The sequence below is a fragment of the Schistocerca americana genome, chromosome 6 (genome assembly GCF_021461395.2).
Source record: "Schistocerca americana isolate TAMUIC-IGC-003095 chromosome 6, iqSchAmer2.1, whole genome shotgun sequence".
Lineage (NCBI taxonomy): Eukaryota > Metazoa > Arthropoda > Insecta > Orthoptera > Acrididae > Schistocerca > Schistocerca americana.
Genome location: NC_060124.1, coordinates 131,130,244 through 131,149,153, shown reverse-complemented (window position 1 = coordinate 131,149,153; position 18,910 = coordinate 131,130,244). Strand labels below are relative to the sequence as shown.

The 18,910-nt window shown below is 47.2% G+C and overlaps 1 protein-coding gene across 2 annotated transcripts in view; it reads right to left on the bottom strand.

Annotated features, from left to right (window-relative positions):
• LOC124619774 (ubiquitin-conjugating enzyme E2 C) overlaps positions 1–17,827 on the bottom strand; it is a 41,529-nt gene extending 23,702 nt beyond the window's left edge. For both annotated transcript variants that reach the window (XM_047146359.1, XM_047146358.1), the window contains exons 1-2: positions 17,612–17,827; positions 17,459–17,486 (exon numbers count right to left, since the gene is read on the bottom strand). In XM_047146359.1, the coding sequence (XP_047002315.1) occupies positions 17,459–17,486; positions 17,612–17,715 (132 nt within the window). In that variant the 5' untranslated portion in view covers positions 17,716–17,827. The remainder of the gene's footprint in view (positions 1–17,458; positions 17,487–17,611) is intronic.
• Positions 17,828–18,910: the final 1,083 nt, after the last annotated feature.

The window sequence follows — 18,910 nt, the reverse complement described above, 5'->3', positions numbered from 1 at the left end:
AACAAAGTGAACACCCCGCCGTCCGAGATTGTCCCGAAGTTCCTCACCAGTTTGAAGGATGAGGTCTCTGTGAAAAAATCACACCTTGTACCACATTTAGAGACTGGTGAGGGGTAATGGACACCGGAATTGTGCCAAGATGGGTACAGGCACGAAGGGCCGCAGATTGGGCAGCCGAAGCAGTTTTTATCAGCAACGAACCCGACCGCATCTTGCTCAGGGAGTCCACTTCGCCGAACTTGTCTTCAATGTGTTCCACAAAGAATAAAGGTTTGACACTGGTGAAAGTATCTCCATCAGTCCTGGTGCAAACTAGATAACGGGGGAAAGGTTTTGCCCCTAGACGACGGGCCTGAGCCTCCTCCCAGGGGGTAGCCACGGAAGGGAAGGCCGAAGGGGCAAGAGAAGCAGCACTTGAGGAATCAGTACCACGCAGAGAGACAGCCGCAGAAGAGCGGCCAGAGTTTTGGACCCGTATGCGTTTCATCTGCATAGCGTCCGCCCTGATACCACCCACTCCGATCAGGGGCTCTCCTCACGGGCGCCACCCAGCCACAGCAAGGGCCGTCTGGCACGGCGGCCATTGCCGGGAGTTCCGATGCTCCAGGATGACGAGCAACCACTCCAAGGCATGCATGAGGAGGTCACAGCTCAGGTATCAGGAGTGTGATCCCTGTGTGTTCAGGGGGCTCAACCAAAAGGGTACATAGCGACCCCACCACATGGGCTGGCTACCGCGCTGGCTATGCACCCTAGCATCAGACAACGACGTAAAAGAAAAGGTGGAATGTACTAGGAGGGCACACGTCGGAGACACTAGGTAAGGTGCTCTTCCCCAAATGGCTCACACTACGGAAGAGAAATTTTGGAATGGAGGTCAAACCCAAGAGGGGGACCAAGGAATGCCAAAAGGAGGAGATGATTACGCAACAAAGCCGGAGTGTAAAACCAACAGAACCAGGAGGATAGCGGGGGCCAACATAAGCAAGGACACCAATAGAGGGAGAGGAGAGGGCGAGGGGAAAGGGGTATGGAGGGGAAAGGAGGGGAAGGGAAAGGAAATGCAGCCCGGGAGAGAAAGAAGGCTGCAATGGCTCGGGGCCCCGTGCTCGCCACGCACGTATCCACAAAAGAGTTGTGGACCCCCTGGGGGGCCCATTTTGGGAGCAATACCTGAAAGAGTGCAATGAGGGGACAGACATCCTCCAGCAACTGCCACTTACCAGAGGAACTCCACTCAGAGATTGCCCTGGAAAGACTGGCAACACAGACAGGGCAAGAGAAGCACAAAGACACAAAAGTTGAACAAGTCTAAACAGACCATACGAGGGGGGGGGGGGGGGGGGAGAGAGATTTGGGGGGGGGGGGAGAAGAGCAGGTAAGCTGAGGACCATGTGGACCAACAAGCCCACACAACTGCAGCCCAGTCTGGGTAGAGGCAGCAACAGTGTGTTCTGACAAACCCTCAATGGGCCAGTAGGATTAAGTGGCCCTCCCTTAAAGAGAGCCTGCTTCACAAATGAAACATTAAACTAAATCAGTCACTGAGGCACCATGTAACACCAGGGGTAACGAGTCAGTGAGATTAATGCATGGGGTGGGTCTTTGCTGTGGAGGAGATGATCAGCCAAGTATGGCTGATTCGGAGTTGGCAGAGGACAGTAGGTTTCTTGTGAGCCCGGCATAGAGGACCTCCACTGAGTCATAATCTCCTTTATCACATGTAGTTAGTTTTGTTTTGTTTTAGGGTACAAAAACAACTAAGATTATATGCACCCCATGTCAGAACCGTAGAACACGAAGACTACACGCTAAGTCCAATTGACAGAAGGAAAGGCAGTTAAAAACAGGGACTCTCTTGGACCCCAATGATATCCATTATTTACATGATTAACAATGAACAATACAAGATTAAAAATTCAATTAACAATTATGTTTATACACCATAGAAACATGGAGGACCTGAACTAAAGGTTAAATGTCCTTCACCATATTGCTATGAGGGATAAAAAGTAGAACGCCGTCAACAGACCACGCATCATTCGCTAAAATGGCTTGAAACTCAGACGGCACACACAAATTAGAATGTACATGGTTAAAAGAAGGGCATTCCATCAGGAAAAGGCAAACCATTAAATGTTGATGAGAATGAGCATTAAGTGAGGGGAGATCATCACTTAACAAATGGGGATGACTAGAACGGGAAGGCCAAGAGGAGGTTGGCCAAGCCGCTAGGAGAGGTTTAATTCCCTGGATCTTGTTCCCATGAAGGGGAGACCAGTGGTGATGTCAAAGTGACACCACCTGCTGACAGGCAGTGAGCAAGTGAAAGCTTTCCTGGACCCACTGCACTAATGGATGCATGGTGTACAGCTCAAAGAGGCTCTGTAGGGCAAAAAGCCTGAGACAATGACACTATTGAGAAGCCCATGTTGCCGAATAAACTGTGTCCTGATACAGGGTGAAGAGCTCCACTGTAAATACTGAGCAGTGTTTCAGAAGACGATACTGAAAATCGGCGGTACCAATGATGAGGTCACACGTGACACCGTGGTCAGCCCGAGAGCCATCAGTGCACATAAACTACTACCGCAAAGTTCTGTGCGAAGGTCCAGAAACTTACAATGACAGAGCGAGTCTGTGGTAGTGTCCTTAGGAAGCAAATCAAGTCCAAGGTGAATATGGGCTGCTGCCACAAAACCAAGGTCAGGAAAGTGGCACATAGCATGAAGTTAAACTGCTGCAGCAATAGCCGAAAGTGAACTCCATGGGGTAGCAGAGAAGTGTGAAGTGCCCCATACTGGCAGTCACAGAAGTCATCAAAGAAGGAGGCATAGAATGGTGGCCAGGCATGGCAGAGAAACTGCATGCATATCTGCTGAGAAGAGTATCACATCAGTATGACAGCGGTAGTTCGGCAGCCTCTCCTTAAAGACTCAACTGGGCTAGTGTAAAAGGCGCCAATGACCAAACGGATGCCATGATGGTGGATCTTATTGAGACAGCATAAGGTGGATGGGCATGCAGACGCATAAACAAAACACCCATAGTCTAGTTTCGAACAGACAAGGGGTTCAGCACAAACAGAGGAGGGCGATCTGATCTGCTCCCGAGGAAGTACCGCTCAGGACCTCTTCGACACAGTAACAGGGTACAGCGCACGGGCAGCCAGGTAAGACACGTGGGAGTACCAAGAAAGTTTCTTATGGAGCATGAGCCCTAGGAATTTCGTAGTTTCAGCGAACAGAAAAGCATCAGGTCCAAAATGCAAACATGTTCGAAGAAACCAACTGCACTGCCAGTAATTCATACAAACAGTGTTTTCAGTCAAAAGGCAAAAGCCATCACTGATGCTCCATGAGTAAAGATGATCGAGACATCACTGAAGACTCTGCTCAAGGAGACAAGTCCATAGAGAACTGCAAAAGATCACAAAATTGTCAATGAAAACAGAGCTGGAAATGCCCAGTGGGAGACAGACAAGAATAGGGTTAATGGCAATAAAAAGAGGATGACACTCAGGACGTAAGCCTGAAGCACATCGTTTTTCTGGATAAAGTCGTCTGACAAAGCAGAACCCACACCTATCTTGTAAGCTCTGTCTTAAAAATTCTTGAAGGAACAGAGCATGAGGCCTCGGAAGCTCCACATGTAGGGAGTCCTCCACAGGTAGCTGTTTCCAAATCAAAAAACACAGCCATAGTCTGGTATTTCTGCGACAAACCATTCATGACATGGGTTGACAAAGTAACAAGATGGTCAACTGCAGAACAGCGTGCTGAAAATCCACATTGTGCAGTGGTTAGTAATTGCGAGACTTGAGCCACCATACCACGGGCATGAATCATATGTTCCATCACTTTGCAAACACAGCTGGTGGGAGAAATGGGGCAGTAGCTAGAAGGAAGGTTTTGTCCTTACCAGGCTTAGGTATTGGTATGACAGTGTCGTCATAGCAGCATCTGGGAAACTTGTCCTCTGCCCAGATGTGATTGTATGTATAAAGTGCTTGAGAGCAAGAGGAAGGTGCTGCAACATCTGAATGTTTACATTGTCCAGCCCTGGAGTGGTGGAGATCAGGATGAAGTGAGAGCATGAGCCAGCTCCCTCATAGTGAAAGAAGCATTGTAGCACTCACAGTTCTGAGAAGAGAACTGTTGTCCAAGCCTCCTCCACTCATTTCCAATGCAGGAAAGCAAGGTGATAGTGGGTTGAGCTCGAAATCACAAAATCGCAGCCCAAGGTGTTGGAAATACCGATAAGGTCCACTATCACCTGCTACACTCAGGCCAGAAATTGGGTTGGCTGGTTAAAAAGAGGGTAGAAGGGACCAAACTACAAGGTCATCAGTCCCTTGTTCCTAATAAAACAATGCCACAAGTGTGAGAATAAAACAGACGAGACATACCACACAAAATGGAAAGAAAGGAAAAACCACAAGAACGAACACTAAAAGGAACAAGAAACAAAGACACACTAGAAACAGAAGAGAGTAAAACGAGAAAGCAGATTACAGTGGCTGACCAACCACGAGAATAAAACGGAAAAGCCAGCCACTCTGCAACACACTAAAACCTCAACCCTAAATGCACTTGGGTGGAGGACACAAAGGTACAAAGGACACGCGCTGAAACTTAGATCAAATGATAAAACCCACCCTCACGAATAAAATGCAAAACTAAATCAGCCAATGAGGCGTTGTCAGATAAAATGGGTGGCAATGAGTCCAGTAATCCAAGATTTTGTTGCTGTGCAATCAAAGTGGGACAGTGCACCAGAATATGGGCCACTGTCACAACTGGGCGCCGCACCGACACTGAGGTCGGTCGTCACGGAGCAGGAGGTAACCGTGGGTCACCCAAGTGTGGTCAATTCGGAGCCGGCAGAGGACAGCTGATTCCCTGTGAGAGGCCCGCATGGAAGACTTCCACACATTCGTAGTCTCCTTAATGGCTCTGAGCACTACGGGACTTAACTTCTGAGGTCATCAGTCCCAGTCTCCTTAATGACATCTAGTTTGTTGTGCGTACTGTTATGTCATTACATCTCCCAAAGCCGAAAAACACTGCGGGGTAAGTCAGAATGCAGGTCAGGTTCAGCAATGCCCATCTGCAGAAGTGGTTTCCGCATAGCCTGTTTGGCCAGCCCATCAGCAAGTTCATTGCCTGGGATGCCGACATGTCCTGGGTTCCACACAAACGCCACTCAACAACAGGACCGGTCCAGGGCATAGATGGACTCCTGGATGGACACCACCAGGATGGCGAGGGTAGCACTGGTCGATAGCTTGTAGGCTACTTAAGGAGTCAGAACACAGAAGAAACGATTCCTCAGGGCATGAACGGATATACTGAAGTGCACAAGATATGGCCACCAGCTCTGCAGTGAATACACTGCAGCCATCTGGCAAGGAATACTGTTCAATATGGCCTCTGTGAACAAAGGCATAGCCAACATTACCCTCGGCCATCAAGCCATTGGTGTAAACCACTTCAGAGCCCCAGAACACTTCAAGAATCAAGAGGAAGTGACAGCGGAAAGCCGCAGGGTTAACGGAGTCCTTAGGGCCACACAAAAGGTCCAGGCAAAGCTTCGGCCTACAGCTGCACCACGGAGGTGTACGTGAATGGACCTCGAGGAGTGGTGGTACAGGCAAGGACTCCAGTTCAGACAGTATCGATAGCATGCAAACTGCAATCGTTAGCCCTGATCTGGGCCGCCTACGCGGGAGGTGAATCGTCATGGTTGGGAATAGAAGACAGTAATTAGGATGTTCAGGAGAGCTATGAATGTGTGTGCAACACAACTGGCGAACAGTTAAGCACATCTGACCTGCAATGGAGGGACTCCAGCCTCCACCAGTACGCTGGTTACCGGACTTGTCCTAAAAGCTCCTGTTGCTAGTTGAACTCCGCAATGGTGGAATGGGTCAAGCAAACGCAATGCTGAGGGTGCCGCCAAACCATAAATCACACGCAAAGTCAAGGCAGGATTCAACAAGGGCTCTGTACATCTGCAGCAGCATGGTGTGATCTGCACCCCAGTTGGTGTTAATCAGGCAGTGGAGGGCATTGAGGTGCTGCCAACACTTCCATTTAAGCTGACAAAGATGAGGAAGCCAACTCACACTAGCGTCGAAAACCAGACCTAAGAATCGATATGTCTCTGCTACTGTGAGTGGATCATCATTAAGGTAAAGTGCTGGGTCCAGATGAATGGTACGACGCTGACAGAAATGCACGAGACACGTCTTCATGGCGGAAAACTGGAAGCCATGGGCTAGAGCCCATTACTGCGCCTTGTGAATAGCTCCCTGTAGGTGACACTCAGCAACACCAGTACTGGAGCAACCGTACGAAATGCATAACTCTTCTGAATACAGAGAAGGTGAGATGGAGGGGCTGACAGCTGCTGCTAGACCATTAATGACCACTAAAAATAGAGAGACACTCAAAGAGCCCTGTGGGACTCCATTCTTCTGGATATCGATGGAAGTATGGGCGGCACCAACTTTGACACGGAAAGCAGGGAGCGACAGGAAGTTTTGGATAAAAATCTGGAGCAGGCCCTGGAGACCCCACTCACAATGTGGCAAGGATATGATGTCGCCAGGTCGTGTCATACGCTTTTCGTAAGTCAAAAAAGACGGCAACCAGGTGTTGGCATCTGGAAAAGGATGTTCCAATGGCAGACTCGAGGGACACAAAATTATCAGTGGTAGAGCGACCCTAGCAGAAACTGCCCTGACATGGAGCCAGTAGGCCACGTGACTCCAGGACCCAACCCAACCGCCGACACACCATACGTTCCAGCAGCTTACAAAGAACATTGGTGAGGCTGATGGGCCGATAGCTATCCACATCCAGCGGTTTTTTTCCGGGTTTGAGCACCTAAATAATGGTGCTCTCCCACCATTGCGATAGAAAGATGCCATCGCAACAAGATCCAGTTGAAGACTACGAGGATATGTCGCTTGTAGTCAGATGAGAGATGTTTAATCATCTGGCTGTGGATCCAATCAGGCCCAGGAGCTGTGTTGGGGCAATGTGCAAGGGCACTGAGGAGCTCCCACTTTGTAAATGGGGTGTTACAGGATTCATTGTGGCACGTAGTGAATGAGAGGACTTTCCCTTCCAGCGACCGTTTGAGAGGGCGGAAGGCTGGTGGTAATTCTCCGACGCAGAGGCTCAAGGAAAGTGCTTGGCAATCACGTTTGCGTCGGCAGAGAACACACCATTTATGGTAACACTGGGAACACCTGTTGGGATATGGCACCCAAAAATACGTTTGACCTTTGCCCAGACTTGGGAAGGTGACATAGCACACAAGGGTAGAGCCATATCTCGACCAACACTCCTGCTTCAGACATATCTCTACCAACAATCCTGCTTCCGTCATTTGATAAGTTGCTGAACACGAGCCCAGAGCCGTTTAAAGGCTACGAGGTGCTGCAGGGAAGGGTGCCGCAGTAGAGCTCGCTGACACTTCTTAATTGCTTCAGCAGCTTCTGGCAACCACTAAGGGACCGTCTTACGCCAGGGCACCCTAAAGAGCGAGGGATCGCTTTTTCTGCCACAGAAACAGTTGTGCTAGTCTCCTGCTTAACCATCACATCGACGTTACCATGTGGGGGAGGTTCAACGGTGGCAGCAGAGGTGAAAACCCCCCAGTCCACCCTGTTTAAAGCCCATCTGGGCAGGCAGCTGTGGGCTTCACAGGGGGGCAGTGACAGCAAGATGAGGAAGCGATCACTACCACACAGGTAGTCATGTGCTCTCCAGTGGGTAGATGAGAGAAGTCCTTGGCTGCAAAGTGATAAATCAATGGCCGAGTAACTACCATGAGCCACACTGAAATGTATGGCGGCCCCAGTATTTAAGAGGCAGAGGTCGTATTGCGCCATTAAAGTTTTGACATCTCTGCCTCAGCCAGTAAGCATGGTACCACCCCACAAGGGGTTATGGGCATTAAAATCTTCCAGAAGTAAGAAGTGCAGCTAATACATTCAGGGGTACTGCACCATCTCGAGGAAGATATACATTGCTGACAATTTCCTGTGTTGTCCTTATCCTGACAGCACACCTTCAAGAGGGGTTTGAAGGTGGGCACAGTGTCACTACAGACTGAGTTTAGGACATAAATGCAAACTCCACTTGACACTCAATTATAGTCGCCACGATTCCTGTAATATCCCTTTTAGCCACGGAGGAGGGCAGGGGTCAACATTGCTGGGAACCAGGTTTCCTGGGGGGCAATGCAGATAACAGGTGTAAAGCTTAACAGTTGCCATAGCTCAGCCAGGCAGTGGAAAAAACCGCCGCAATTCCACTGGAGAATGACCTAGTGAGACTGGGAAGGCAAGGAACATTCAACGAAGCAGTTTACGCTTCAGGTTCATCTGCTGCCACCGACTTTTTGCTTGAGCAGTGTATATCCATTGTGTCCGAGGGTGTGGCAAGATATAGGTCCTCAGTGGATGCCAGAATCTCCACCCCATCCTCAGACGCAGAGGTTATAAATAGCAGTGGTGTGGGTGCCACCACAATTTCCTTGGTCTTATGGGTCTTATTTCTCTCGCTGCTCCTTGGGTTTCCCTGGCTGGGAGGACTTCACTGGCTCAGTCGCCGGGAATGAGGAGTAACGTGAATCCCTATGACCAGCTGCTTTTGAGCTCTTCAGCCACTCTTATGTGTCATTTTTCCCACTAGCCAAAACCTGGGAAGGGAGTGACCCAAGGGGGGCCTTCCTAGTGAGAGAAGCCGAAGAAGACATGCTTCCTTGGCTTAGAAATGGGGATGGACTCAATGGTTGGGGGGGGGGGGGTGTTGCTCCCGAAGTAGGTGGTGTGGGAGCAACATGGAGGGACGTGCCCCCCCAACATCAGGGGGGCAGATGTAGTCTTCCAGCTCTGAGAGGTGACTGGGGTTGGCGGAGCTGATTGTGCCAGAACTGTTGTAGTGGCAGCAAAGACAATGTCATACGTACAGGATGCAGGCATTCAAATTTTCTCTTAGCCTCAGTGTAGGTCAGTCTGTCCATGGTCTTGTACTCCATGATTTTCCTTTCTTTCTGGAGAACCATGCAGTCAGGCGAGCAAGGTGAATGGTGCTCTCCACAGTTGACACAGATGGGAGGCGGGGCACATGGAGTATTTGGGATGTGATGGGCATCCGCAATCTTGGCATGTAACGCTGGAAGTACAGCAGGAAGACATACGACCGAACTTCCAGCACTTAAAGCACCGCATTGGGGGAGGGATATAGGGCTTTACACCACACCGGTAGACCATCACCTTGACCTTCTTAGGCAATGTATCACCCTCAAAGGCCAAGATGAAGGCACCAGAGGCAACCTGATTATCCCTCTGACTCCGGTGGACACAGCGAACTGAATGTACACCTCGCTGCTCTAAACTGGCACTGCTCGTTAGACTGCAAAAGAAGGTCCCTGTGAAATATGATACCCTGGACCATATTTAAGCTCTTATGGGGCGTGATGGTTACAGAAACATCCCCAGCTTGTCACAAGCGAGTAATGTCTGTGACTGGGCAGAGGATGCTGTTTTGATCAAGACTGACCCAGATCTCATTTAGGACAAGCCTTCCACCTCCCCAAACTTGTCCTCTAAATGCTCAACAAAAAACTGAGGCTTCATCATCATGAAAGATTCTCTACCAGCTCTCGAACATACAAGGTACCAGGGCAAATAAGATCAGCTGCCATCCCTTAGCCTGACATTCCTCCAAGGTGTGGCCAGGCAGGGGAACAACTTGGGGTCGTACTTCTGGGCATTTAATTGAGCTTGTGATTCGCTTAGAGACTGCTGGTGTTTCACCACTGGCAAGAGATGGACTATGCTTCATCACATGTCATACGTCCCGATGCCACCCATTCCGACCATGGGCCCTCCTCATAGGTGCCACCCAGCCACAGCAAAGGCCACTTGGCAAGATTGCCATTGCCGGGAGTCCTGATGCCCCAAGGGGATGGGGATCTACCCATTGACACACGTAGGGAGTTAACAGTGCAGGCATCAGCAGAGCAATCCCAGTGTGGTCAGGGGGCTACAACCAACAGGGTACATGGCGGCCCCATCACAACGGACTGGCTACCGTACTGGATATCAGGTGCAAAGAAGTCCATGGTCATTGTCGACCCAGAAAGCGACACTGCATAGTGCTTGGTGGAAAACTCACCCAGGAAGGTTCCTTGCCCAAGAGATGGAGAATGAGCAGGACTAAAATGTGATGACTAGAAAGTGGGCAAAAGATCTCAATGCACGACAGACACGATGCACCATGTAAGGCACCCTTCCCCAATTGGCTCGCTCTTCGTGAAGATTTTGAAGAATGGAGGTCAAACCCTACAAGGGACCATCACAAAGGCCGAAACGTGTGAAACTCCTTTTAGTTGCCTCTTACAACAAGCAGGAACACCTCACGTCTATTCTCACCACCGGACCCGCAGGGGGGCAGAAATTGGGGAGTGGATAGTAAACCGCTGATGTTCAGAGAGGGTAAACAGGAAGCCGATTTTGATCACAATCCCCGATCTGGGCTCCTGTTACGGGAGATGGATTACTGTGTTTAGAAAAGTGGAGATGGTAGTTCGGATGCTTAAGGGACCTGCAAATGTGGTTAACATAATTGACAAGCAGTCATTGGCACCTGATCCGCAATGGAGGGAATCTAGCCTCTATAAGTAAGCTGTTCATAGGATTAGTTCGAAAGGCTCCTGTCGCAAGTTGAACGCCACAGTGATTTATCAGACCCAGTATCCACAATGCTGAGGGAGATACCAAACCATATGCTGCACTTATAGGGGGACTTATCAGTGCTTTGTAAAGCTGCAGAAGAGTAGTGCAATCTACACCCCAGCTGGTGTTACTCAGGCAGCGAAGTGTGACATGATGATCTACGACCACCACATTGAATAGTGGGTCATCAAGGTAAAGTTCTGGTTGGGGGTAAATGGTACGATGTCAACAGAAGTGAATGACTCAAGTCTTTACGGTGGAAAATCTAAAGCCTATGCCTGCACCTTTCGTATGGTGCCTTATAATTACATTCAGTGACACCCACACCAGAGGAGCAACAGTAGAGGCGAAAGTTGTCAGCATACAAGGGAGGTGATACTGAGGACCTCACAGCTGCTGCTAGACCATTAACAGCTGCTAGAAAGGGAGCGGCACTCAATACAGAGCCCTGCGGGACTCTAATCTCTTGGGTATGGAGGGTACTGTGGAAAGCACCAACCTAAAAACCAGAACAGAGTGAGGCAGGAAGTTCTGGATGAAAATCTGAAGCAGACTCCCAAGACTCCACTCTTGCAAGGTAGCAAGGATGTGATGTCTTAAGTCTTTTGCAGGTCAAAGAAGACAGCTATAATGTGGGTATGTCAGGCAAAACCTGTTCGGATGGCAGAATCCAAGTAAACCAGATTTATCAGTAGGCGAAACCACCATGAGACAACACCAAAAAAAAGATGGCAAGGAAATGCACTTACCATTCACCAGTAGGTGTTTTATCATGCCGTCCAGCTCTGGTGCTGCATCACGGCAATGGGCTAGGACTTTGACAAATTCCCACTCAATGAAGGGAGCATTATATGGCTCCAGGTAGCATGTAGCGAAAAATAATTTCTTTTGCTCCTCCAGCTATTTTAAAACATGAAAGGCATGTTGATAATTTGCAGGCTCTGAGACTTTAGCATAGTGCAGAGCAAAACATTCAATGACAGCATCTTCGTCAGCATAGACAGTGCAATCCTAGATAATACCAGATACGCCTGCAGGCATCTGGTACCCAAAGAGATGTCTGATCTTAGCCCAAACCTAATAAGGGGAAGAACACTGTCCGATGGTTGAAATATACAGTTCCCAACATTCTCACTTCCATCTTTTTATTACGTGGGGGACCCGGGCGTTGGAGAGCCCGCCCTACAACCTCGAACAGCCTCCAATTTCCGATGACCACCAAGGTACTGTCTTCCGTCGTGCTGGGTCTGAGGAACAAGGGACCACTAGATCATGGTAGTTGTGGTGGTAGTTGTTTCGGGACTGTCTCATCAATATCTCCAAACAGCAGGGAGCCAAGTTCGACAGCAGAGGTGAAAGCACCCCAGTCAGCACTGTGGAGAGCCCATCTGGCCAGGCACCCAGCAGAGGAACAGGAAGATCAGCACGTGGTCACCAACATACAGGTCACCATGGACCCTCCATTGGAAGGATGGGAGAAGATAGGAGCTGCAAATGGAAAGATCAATGCCCAAAAAGTTGTGTGTGCCACACTGAAGTGTTAGGGGGTACTAGTATTCAAGGGAAAAATGCCAAATTGTGCCAGTAAATGTTCAAGGACTTTATGACAGTCAGTGATCATAGTTCCACACCACAAAGGGTTATGGGCATTGAAATCACCCAAGAGTAGGAGAGGTGGAGGGAGCTGAGAAACCAATGCAAACAGTATATTCTGGGACTTCACCATTGGGAGGGAGGTAAACGTTGAAGGTGGTAATATCCTGAAATGTCCTTACACCAACAGCCACAGCCTACAAACTTGCTATACAGAGTGTCCAGAATGTACGTGCCAACTCCGCCAGACACCTTGTCATAAGTAGCGTTATTCTTACAATATCCACTGTATCCACGAAAGGCCAAGGTCTGCATTGCTGGAAACCAAGTCTCCTGAAGGGCAATGCAGAAGGTAGGACAAATGTTTAAAAGATGAATAGCTCAGCCAAGTGGTGGAAAATATTGCTACAATTCCTCTTGAGAATAATGTCGTCGATGTACTTTGAGGCTTTGAACGAACAAAGGGAGAAGGTTATGCCTTAGGGTCACCTGCTACTACTGGTTAAGGGTTATGGCATCAACACACATAGGCAAAGAGTTCCGTTGTATGTTGCGAACTGGGACCTCAGGGGCTGCCAGATTCTCCACCTCAGCCACAGGAGTGGAACAGGCAGGATCTGGCGGCATGGGGGCACTGGAATGTCATTCTTGCATACATTCTCTTGTCTTAACTCTCCTTAGAGGGTTTTGATGATTTCGAGGGCTTCTCTGAATCAGTTGCAGGTACAGAGGTTGATCGCGAAGCTCTGCGGCCAGCAGTCTGTTGTTCCTTCAGCCACTGGCTAGTGTCCGGATGTCGACCGGTGGAAATGTTGGAATGCAGTGTCCCGAATAAGCCTGAGGAAGATGATTTGTCTCTGGCTGGGAGGTGGGGACCAATGTCCCTGGTGCACAGGAAGCCACTTATCCCAAAGTATGTGTGGGAGATGCAGCAAGAGGGGAGCCCCCAACCATCAGAGGGGGCAGGCACAGGTGAGCAGCCCTGAGGACCCACAATAGGCAGGAGTACCGTCCCCAAAGAGGGCAATGTTGTTGTTGCGTGTGACGTCGTTGGACACAATAGACAGGAGTACCGTCCCCAAAGAGGGCAATGTTGTTGTTGCGTGCGACATCGTTGGACATGCTAGGTGCAAAAGCTCGTACTTCTTTCCCTCTCAGTGGGCGAGTTTTCCCAGAGAGTATTTTATTCTCTCTCTGGAAAACAGTGCAATATGGCGAGCAGGGAGAATGGTGCTTTCAACAGTTGACGCAGATGGGGGCAGGGGCACAAGGAGCATTCACATGTAGCACTCATCCACAATCTCAACATATGAGGCTAGCACTGCAATGCAAAGATGTGTATCTGAATTTCAGACACTTGCATCACCGCACTGGGGCAGGGAGAGGGAGCATACAGTTTCACAGCACATCGGTATACCATCACCCTGAAGTTTTCAAGCAATGAATCACCCTCAAAGGCCAAGATTAAGGCACATGTAGCAACCCTGTTGTCATTTGGCCCTCCTATATACTTGACAGATAAAGTGTACACTGAATTGCTCCAAGGTGGCGCGTAGCTCATCATCTGATTGTAAGTCCAGGTCTCTGTGGAAAATGATGCCCTGAACCAAATTTAGACTTATGGGGAGTGACAGTTGCCAGTATGTCACCCATCTTGTTGCAAGCGAGCAACAGCCGTGACTGGGCAGGGGCTGCCATTTTGATCAAAACTGACCCACTTTTCATTTTACAGGTGGCTGCCACTTGCCCAACATTACCTTCCAAGTTCCCAACAAAAAATAACTGCTTTATGGCAAGAAGGAATCAGCATCAATTCTCAAACAAATGAAGCATTGCTCTGCTTGCCACTAATCCTTACATTCCTCCCACGGCATAGTGAGGGAAGGAAACATTTTAGGGTTATCTCTCTCTGCATTGAAAGAGGAATGTCCTTTCATGGAGACTGCTGGAACTGTATGGCCACCAGCAGGAGATAACTTCATTCGCTTCCTCTGTGGCTCATCTGCCGGGGAGCCATTCACTCTCAATGGGGCCTCTCCCCATGAGCGCCACCCAGCTTTAGCAATGGCCACCAGGCCATAATCTGTTGCACAGACTCCCTGTGCCCCAGTCATTACAGGCACATGCCCCATGGTACACACAGAGTTTTCAAGCTCCAGCACCAACAGTGTGATCCCTGCGTGGCCTGGGGGCTACTGTGGTGGAGGTACTTGACGACCCCCCTCCCCAACAGGATGACTACTGTGTTGTGTTTTGGCTGTATTACCATATTAAAGGGAATGGTGCACAGATGGAAAGGCACAAAGGTGGAGCATACACTGCCCTGGATGACTTCTGGAGAATTTTGAAAATTGATGGTACGTCAAATCCAACAACAGGGACCATGTGTTTGTTTAATGAAAAGTTGTAGAATATGCTGGAAGTGGAAACTTGGGGTCCAGTCATAAATCAGATCTAAGCTGGGTCAGAACCATGAAAACCAACCGAGAGGCAGAGGGGGAAATGGATAGTGGAAGTAATGCTGCAAAGGCTGGAGCCCCATAGTAGCTAGTCATGTACCACAACTGCTAGAAATAATGTTGCCTGGGCCAAAGAGACTACTCCTTACACAGTCAAGTTAGAAAGGAGCCCACATCATGTAATGATATGGGCAGCAATGACATCACAACATTTGCTTCGCCCATACTTTTTTGTAGGGACTGAACGGCACAAGTTATTTACCTACACAACAAACGTGATTCATACCTCGGCTTGATGCAAAGGGCCTCACAAAAATCATACAGTTGCAGCAAGAGAGAGCCTCCTCACTATGCTCTTGCAGTGCGCAAGTTCCTAAATGAACACTTTCTAGAATGTTGGATAGGTCGTGGTTCACCAGTAACACCTGCATAAGTTATCTTCAAGTAGTCATGATACAAGACCAGCACAATACTATTCAGGATGCATTTCACACTATGGAAATGGAAATGAGCGCTTGGCGTCATTGGCCGGGAGGCCCTTATGGGGCAGATCCAGCCGCCTTGGTGCAGGTCTCATTACATTCGACGCCACATTGGGCAACCTGTGCGCCCGATGGGGATGAAATGATGAAGACAACACAACACCCAGCTCCTGAGTGGAGAAAATCCCCGACCCAACCGGGAATTGAACACGGGGCAGTAGGACGGCAATCCGTAACGTTGTCCACTCAGCTATCAGGGCAAACATTTCAGACTATGAAACCAAACATGCTCAAAAATATGCCAAGAACATGGAGACGCATGGAAATGTGTTTACAGCACAGTGGGGAACATACCAATATATTTGACACTTAAAAGCAAGTACTAGTTCTAAAACAAAACAAATCAATTAGCATTCAATACTAGGGGCACACGGACTTGTCGCCCACCCTAAGATCTTGACTCTACAATCATTTATGTCAACAAAATTGCTACAGTGAACACCACCCCCAACCCTTGCCAACCAAGAGACTAATCTGTCACATAGCCCAGTGTCCAATTTAGGTTGGAAGATTGGAATGAAGGGGTGAGGCCAACAAATATAAATACAAAATAAATGTTTTTAACATACTGTAATGCAGTGTAGCCATGTTCAACTCACTTTTCATTATAAAGATTAAACCTGCAATGTAAATTCAAAACACCTATATATAATGGTTACTTCTTGGAGAAGTATTTTGGTGTGAATTATGAACATGTATCTCACAAAAATTATAAAAAAGCAAGGGGTCCACTACTAAACTTTTAAGTAACAAATACACATGCTTTCTGATGACAAGCATTGAACAGTAATGTTTGTAACTAATGAAGCAAGTACCAAATTTCATAGAGTAGCACACAGACAGCTATGACTAAGAATCTAGCAAATTTCTTGACTGTCCCAGTTTCACTTTACCAGTGACTGTCCAGTGTTTATGCATGTTAATGCACATAACTTGGTAAAATTACATCAGCACTTTTGTATGCTGCTGTAAGTATAGAATTGTGAGCAGTGACTTTATGTAAACCTTGAATTTGTTATAAACTTCCATCACAAATCCTCTATCAGCAGCTTTGTCAAACAGATGCTAATTAAATACAAGTACAATGGGCTCAATATATACAAGGGTTGGAACTTTAATAGTGGCAACTATTTATTTACAGCTTGTACAAAATAGATGTGTGTTTCAAAATTTTACTGACCTTCAAAGTAGCCACCAGCATTGTGTATAACCCGTTGCCAGTGATGTGGAAGTCGTAGGATACTCTTAGCAGTGCCAGTTGTGTTGACAATTGGGCAACGAATTTGTAGCAGTGCTGAAGCAAATGCCGTGAAGTGTTTCCTTCAGTTTAAAAATCAAATTGAACTCACGAGGGCTTAAGTAGGGGAGTGCAGCAGGTGGTCTAGCACTTAGCCCCATCAGTAACAGCTTGCACTGTATGTGCTTCAGCATTGTCCTGCAAAATGGTCAGGCCCTGCCGAAAGTGTCATCACTTCCATCTCTGTGCTGTTCACGACCAGCTTCAAGGCAGAAGTGATGACACTTTCTGCAGGACCAGACCATCAATTAGCACGTACAGTACAAGCTATTATTTATTTGTTTGACTGACGGGGCAGCTAAGTGCCATACCACATACTGCACTCCCCTGACTTAAGCCTTCGTGACTTCAACTCCACTTCTAAACTGTAGGAAACACTTCACGGCATTCGCTTCAGAACTGCTACAAATTCGTCCGCGCCGCTTGAAATGTCAACACAACTGGCACTGCTAAAAGCATCCTACAACTTTCACATCGCTGGCAACGGTTTATGCACAATGCTGGTGACTACTTTGAAGGTCAGTAAAACTTTGAAACACGTCTCTATTTTGGACGAACTGTAAATAAATAGTTGCCACTACTGAAGTTCCAACCCTCGTATTATCTAATGCCATTTGCTACTAGCTATAGTTCAACAGACACCTAGTTAAATAGCAAATCGGTAAAACAATACTTCATGGTCATACCACGATAGCAGTTTGAAGCAATTATCCGCAGCTCCAATTTCTTTGAAAATTTATCAGTGAGATCCGGGACTCACAAAAAGATAGAACTGACAACAAAATTTACTAGGCATCTGACTTATACTCACCATTAGAGACATTAATTCTTTCTGTAGCCTGAAAAAGAGAGAAGCATCATATCATCAGTTTTCAGGTTGATCTATGAACTGAGTTAAAAATAAGCAAGCTCCTGCATTAAAATATTATCCACAACACCAACAAAATAAACAGAAATACATTACCTCTTACTAACTGCATGATTATCTCTTGAGATTGTTTGCGATTCTTCATTTGCTTTCGCAAGTGTCCTACTGTCATCTACAAGACGATTGGTCTCTTGTGCCATCCCTTAACGTACGTTGCTTTCAAAACCAATATAAATGTGGCACCACAGTTTTTAAAACTACTCACAGCCAATAAGATATCTGGAACAGAGCGCTCACTGTGTTCATAATGCAAAGTTTATCTGAGGAAGAACAAACAATCACAACGGCGGCACCAAGGAGGTTCGGCAACACAAACTGCGAGATACAGATGAATAATACTGTTTGGCTCGAACATTCTAAAGGCAATTACTATGTGGCCAAAAAATGCCAAGTACAAGTAACTTAAGAATAACATAATTCAACTCTGGGTGAAAAACAGGTTTATAAAATCTGACAAAAAGTAAAGGGGCCTGCACAAGCTCAATACTTATTGACAATACTAGTTTGTCAAACCTTCAATATATGGAAGCGACCTCACACTATCAAAAACAATGACAAAAATTGCCATTTGACAACACTAGTTTACACGGTTAAGATGTCGAAGACCCAAAAGAAAGCGTGTACTGCAATTATATTAGTTCTATCTTGCAAGCAACAGAAAACAACGAGAAAGAGGAAATGAGTGCGAGATTATTATTAGTGTTGATACGAGCTAAAATAGGGAAGCAAAATACGTTAATGAGGGAGACAGTCGCATTCGGCAAGAGATAGGCACATCTTACAGATGCTTCTGGCGACAGGTAGGTCATTCTAATACTCGAAATTTAGTTCTGTAATATCAGCAAGCACAATTAGTACAATTTTTTGGAAACTTATGAAGCAATTATATCTCCACGGCAAGGACCTGTTCAGGAAATTAACGTTAAACATTTCTTTTTTTTATGCTTTGTGGTAATTTGGTGGAACTGACACGCTCTTCAGAGATCTCTTACTAGTCACTGCAGATATATGACGTATTTTTCGAAATGCGTACGTTTTTCAAAACTGCTGTGTTACGCAACAATCCATATTATATTATGAAATTAATGAAGTAAGCGACGCCATAGGAAATCCTCCGTTTACTATCCGAAAGTGGCATATATAATTATTACCCTTGCATAGGTCTATTAAAATTCTTTTGTGTCAAAAGACTCGTTGAGAATTGAATCTAAGGTATGATATGCAATGGCGAATCGAAAAAAAAAATAAACAGTGCACACTAACACCTCGTTGCTGGTTCCTGAAGCTCTGTCACCACCTGAATGGAGAATATTGTCAAACTGTCAATAATTGGCC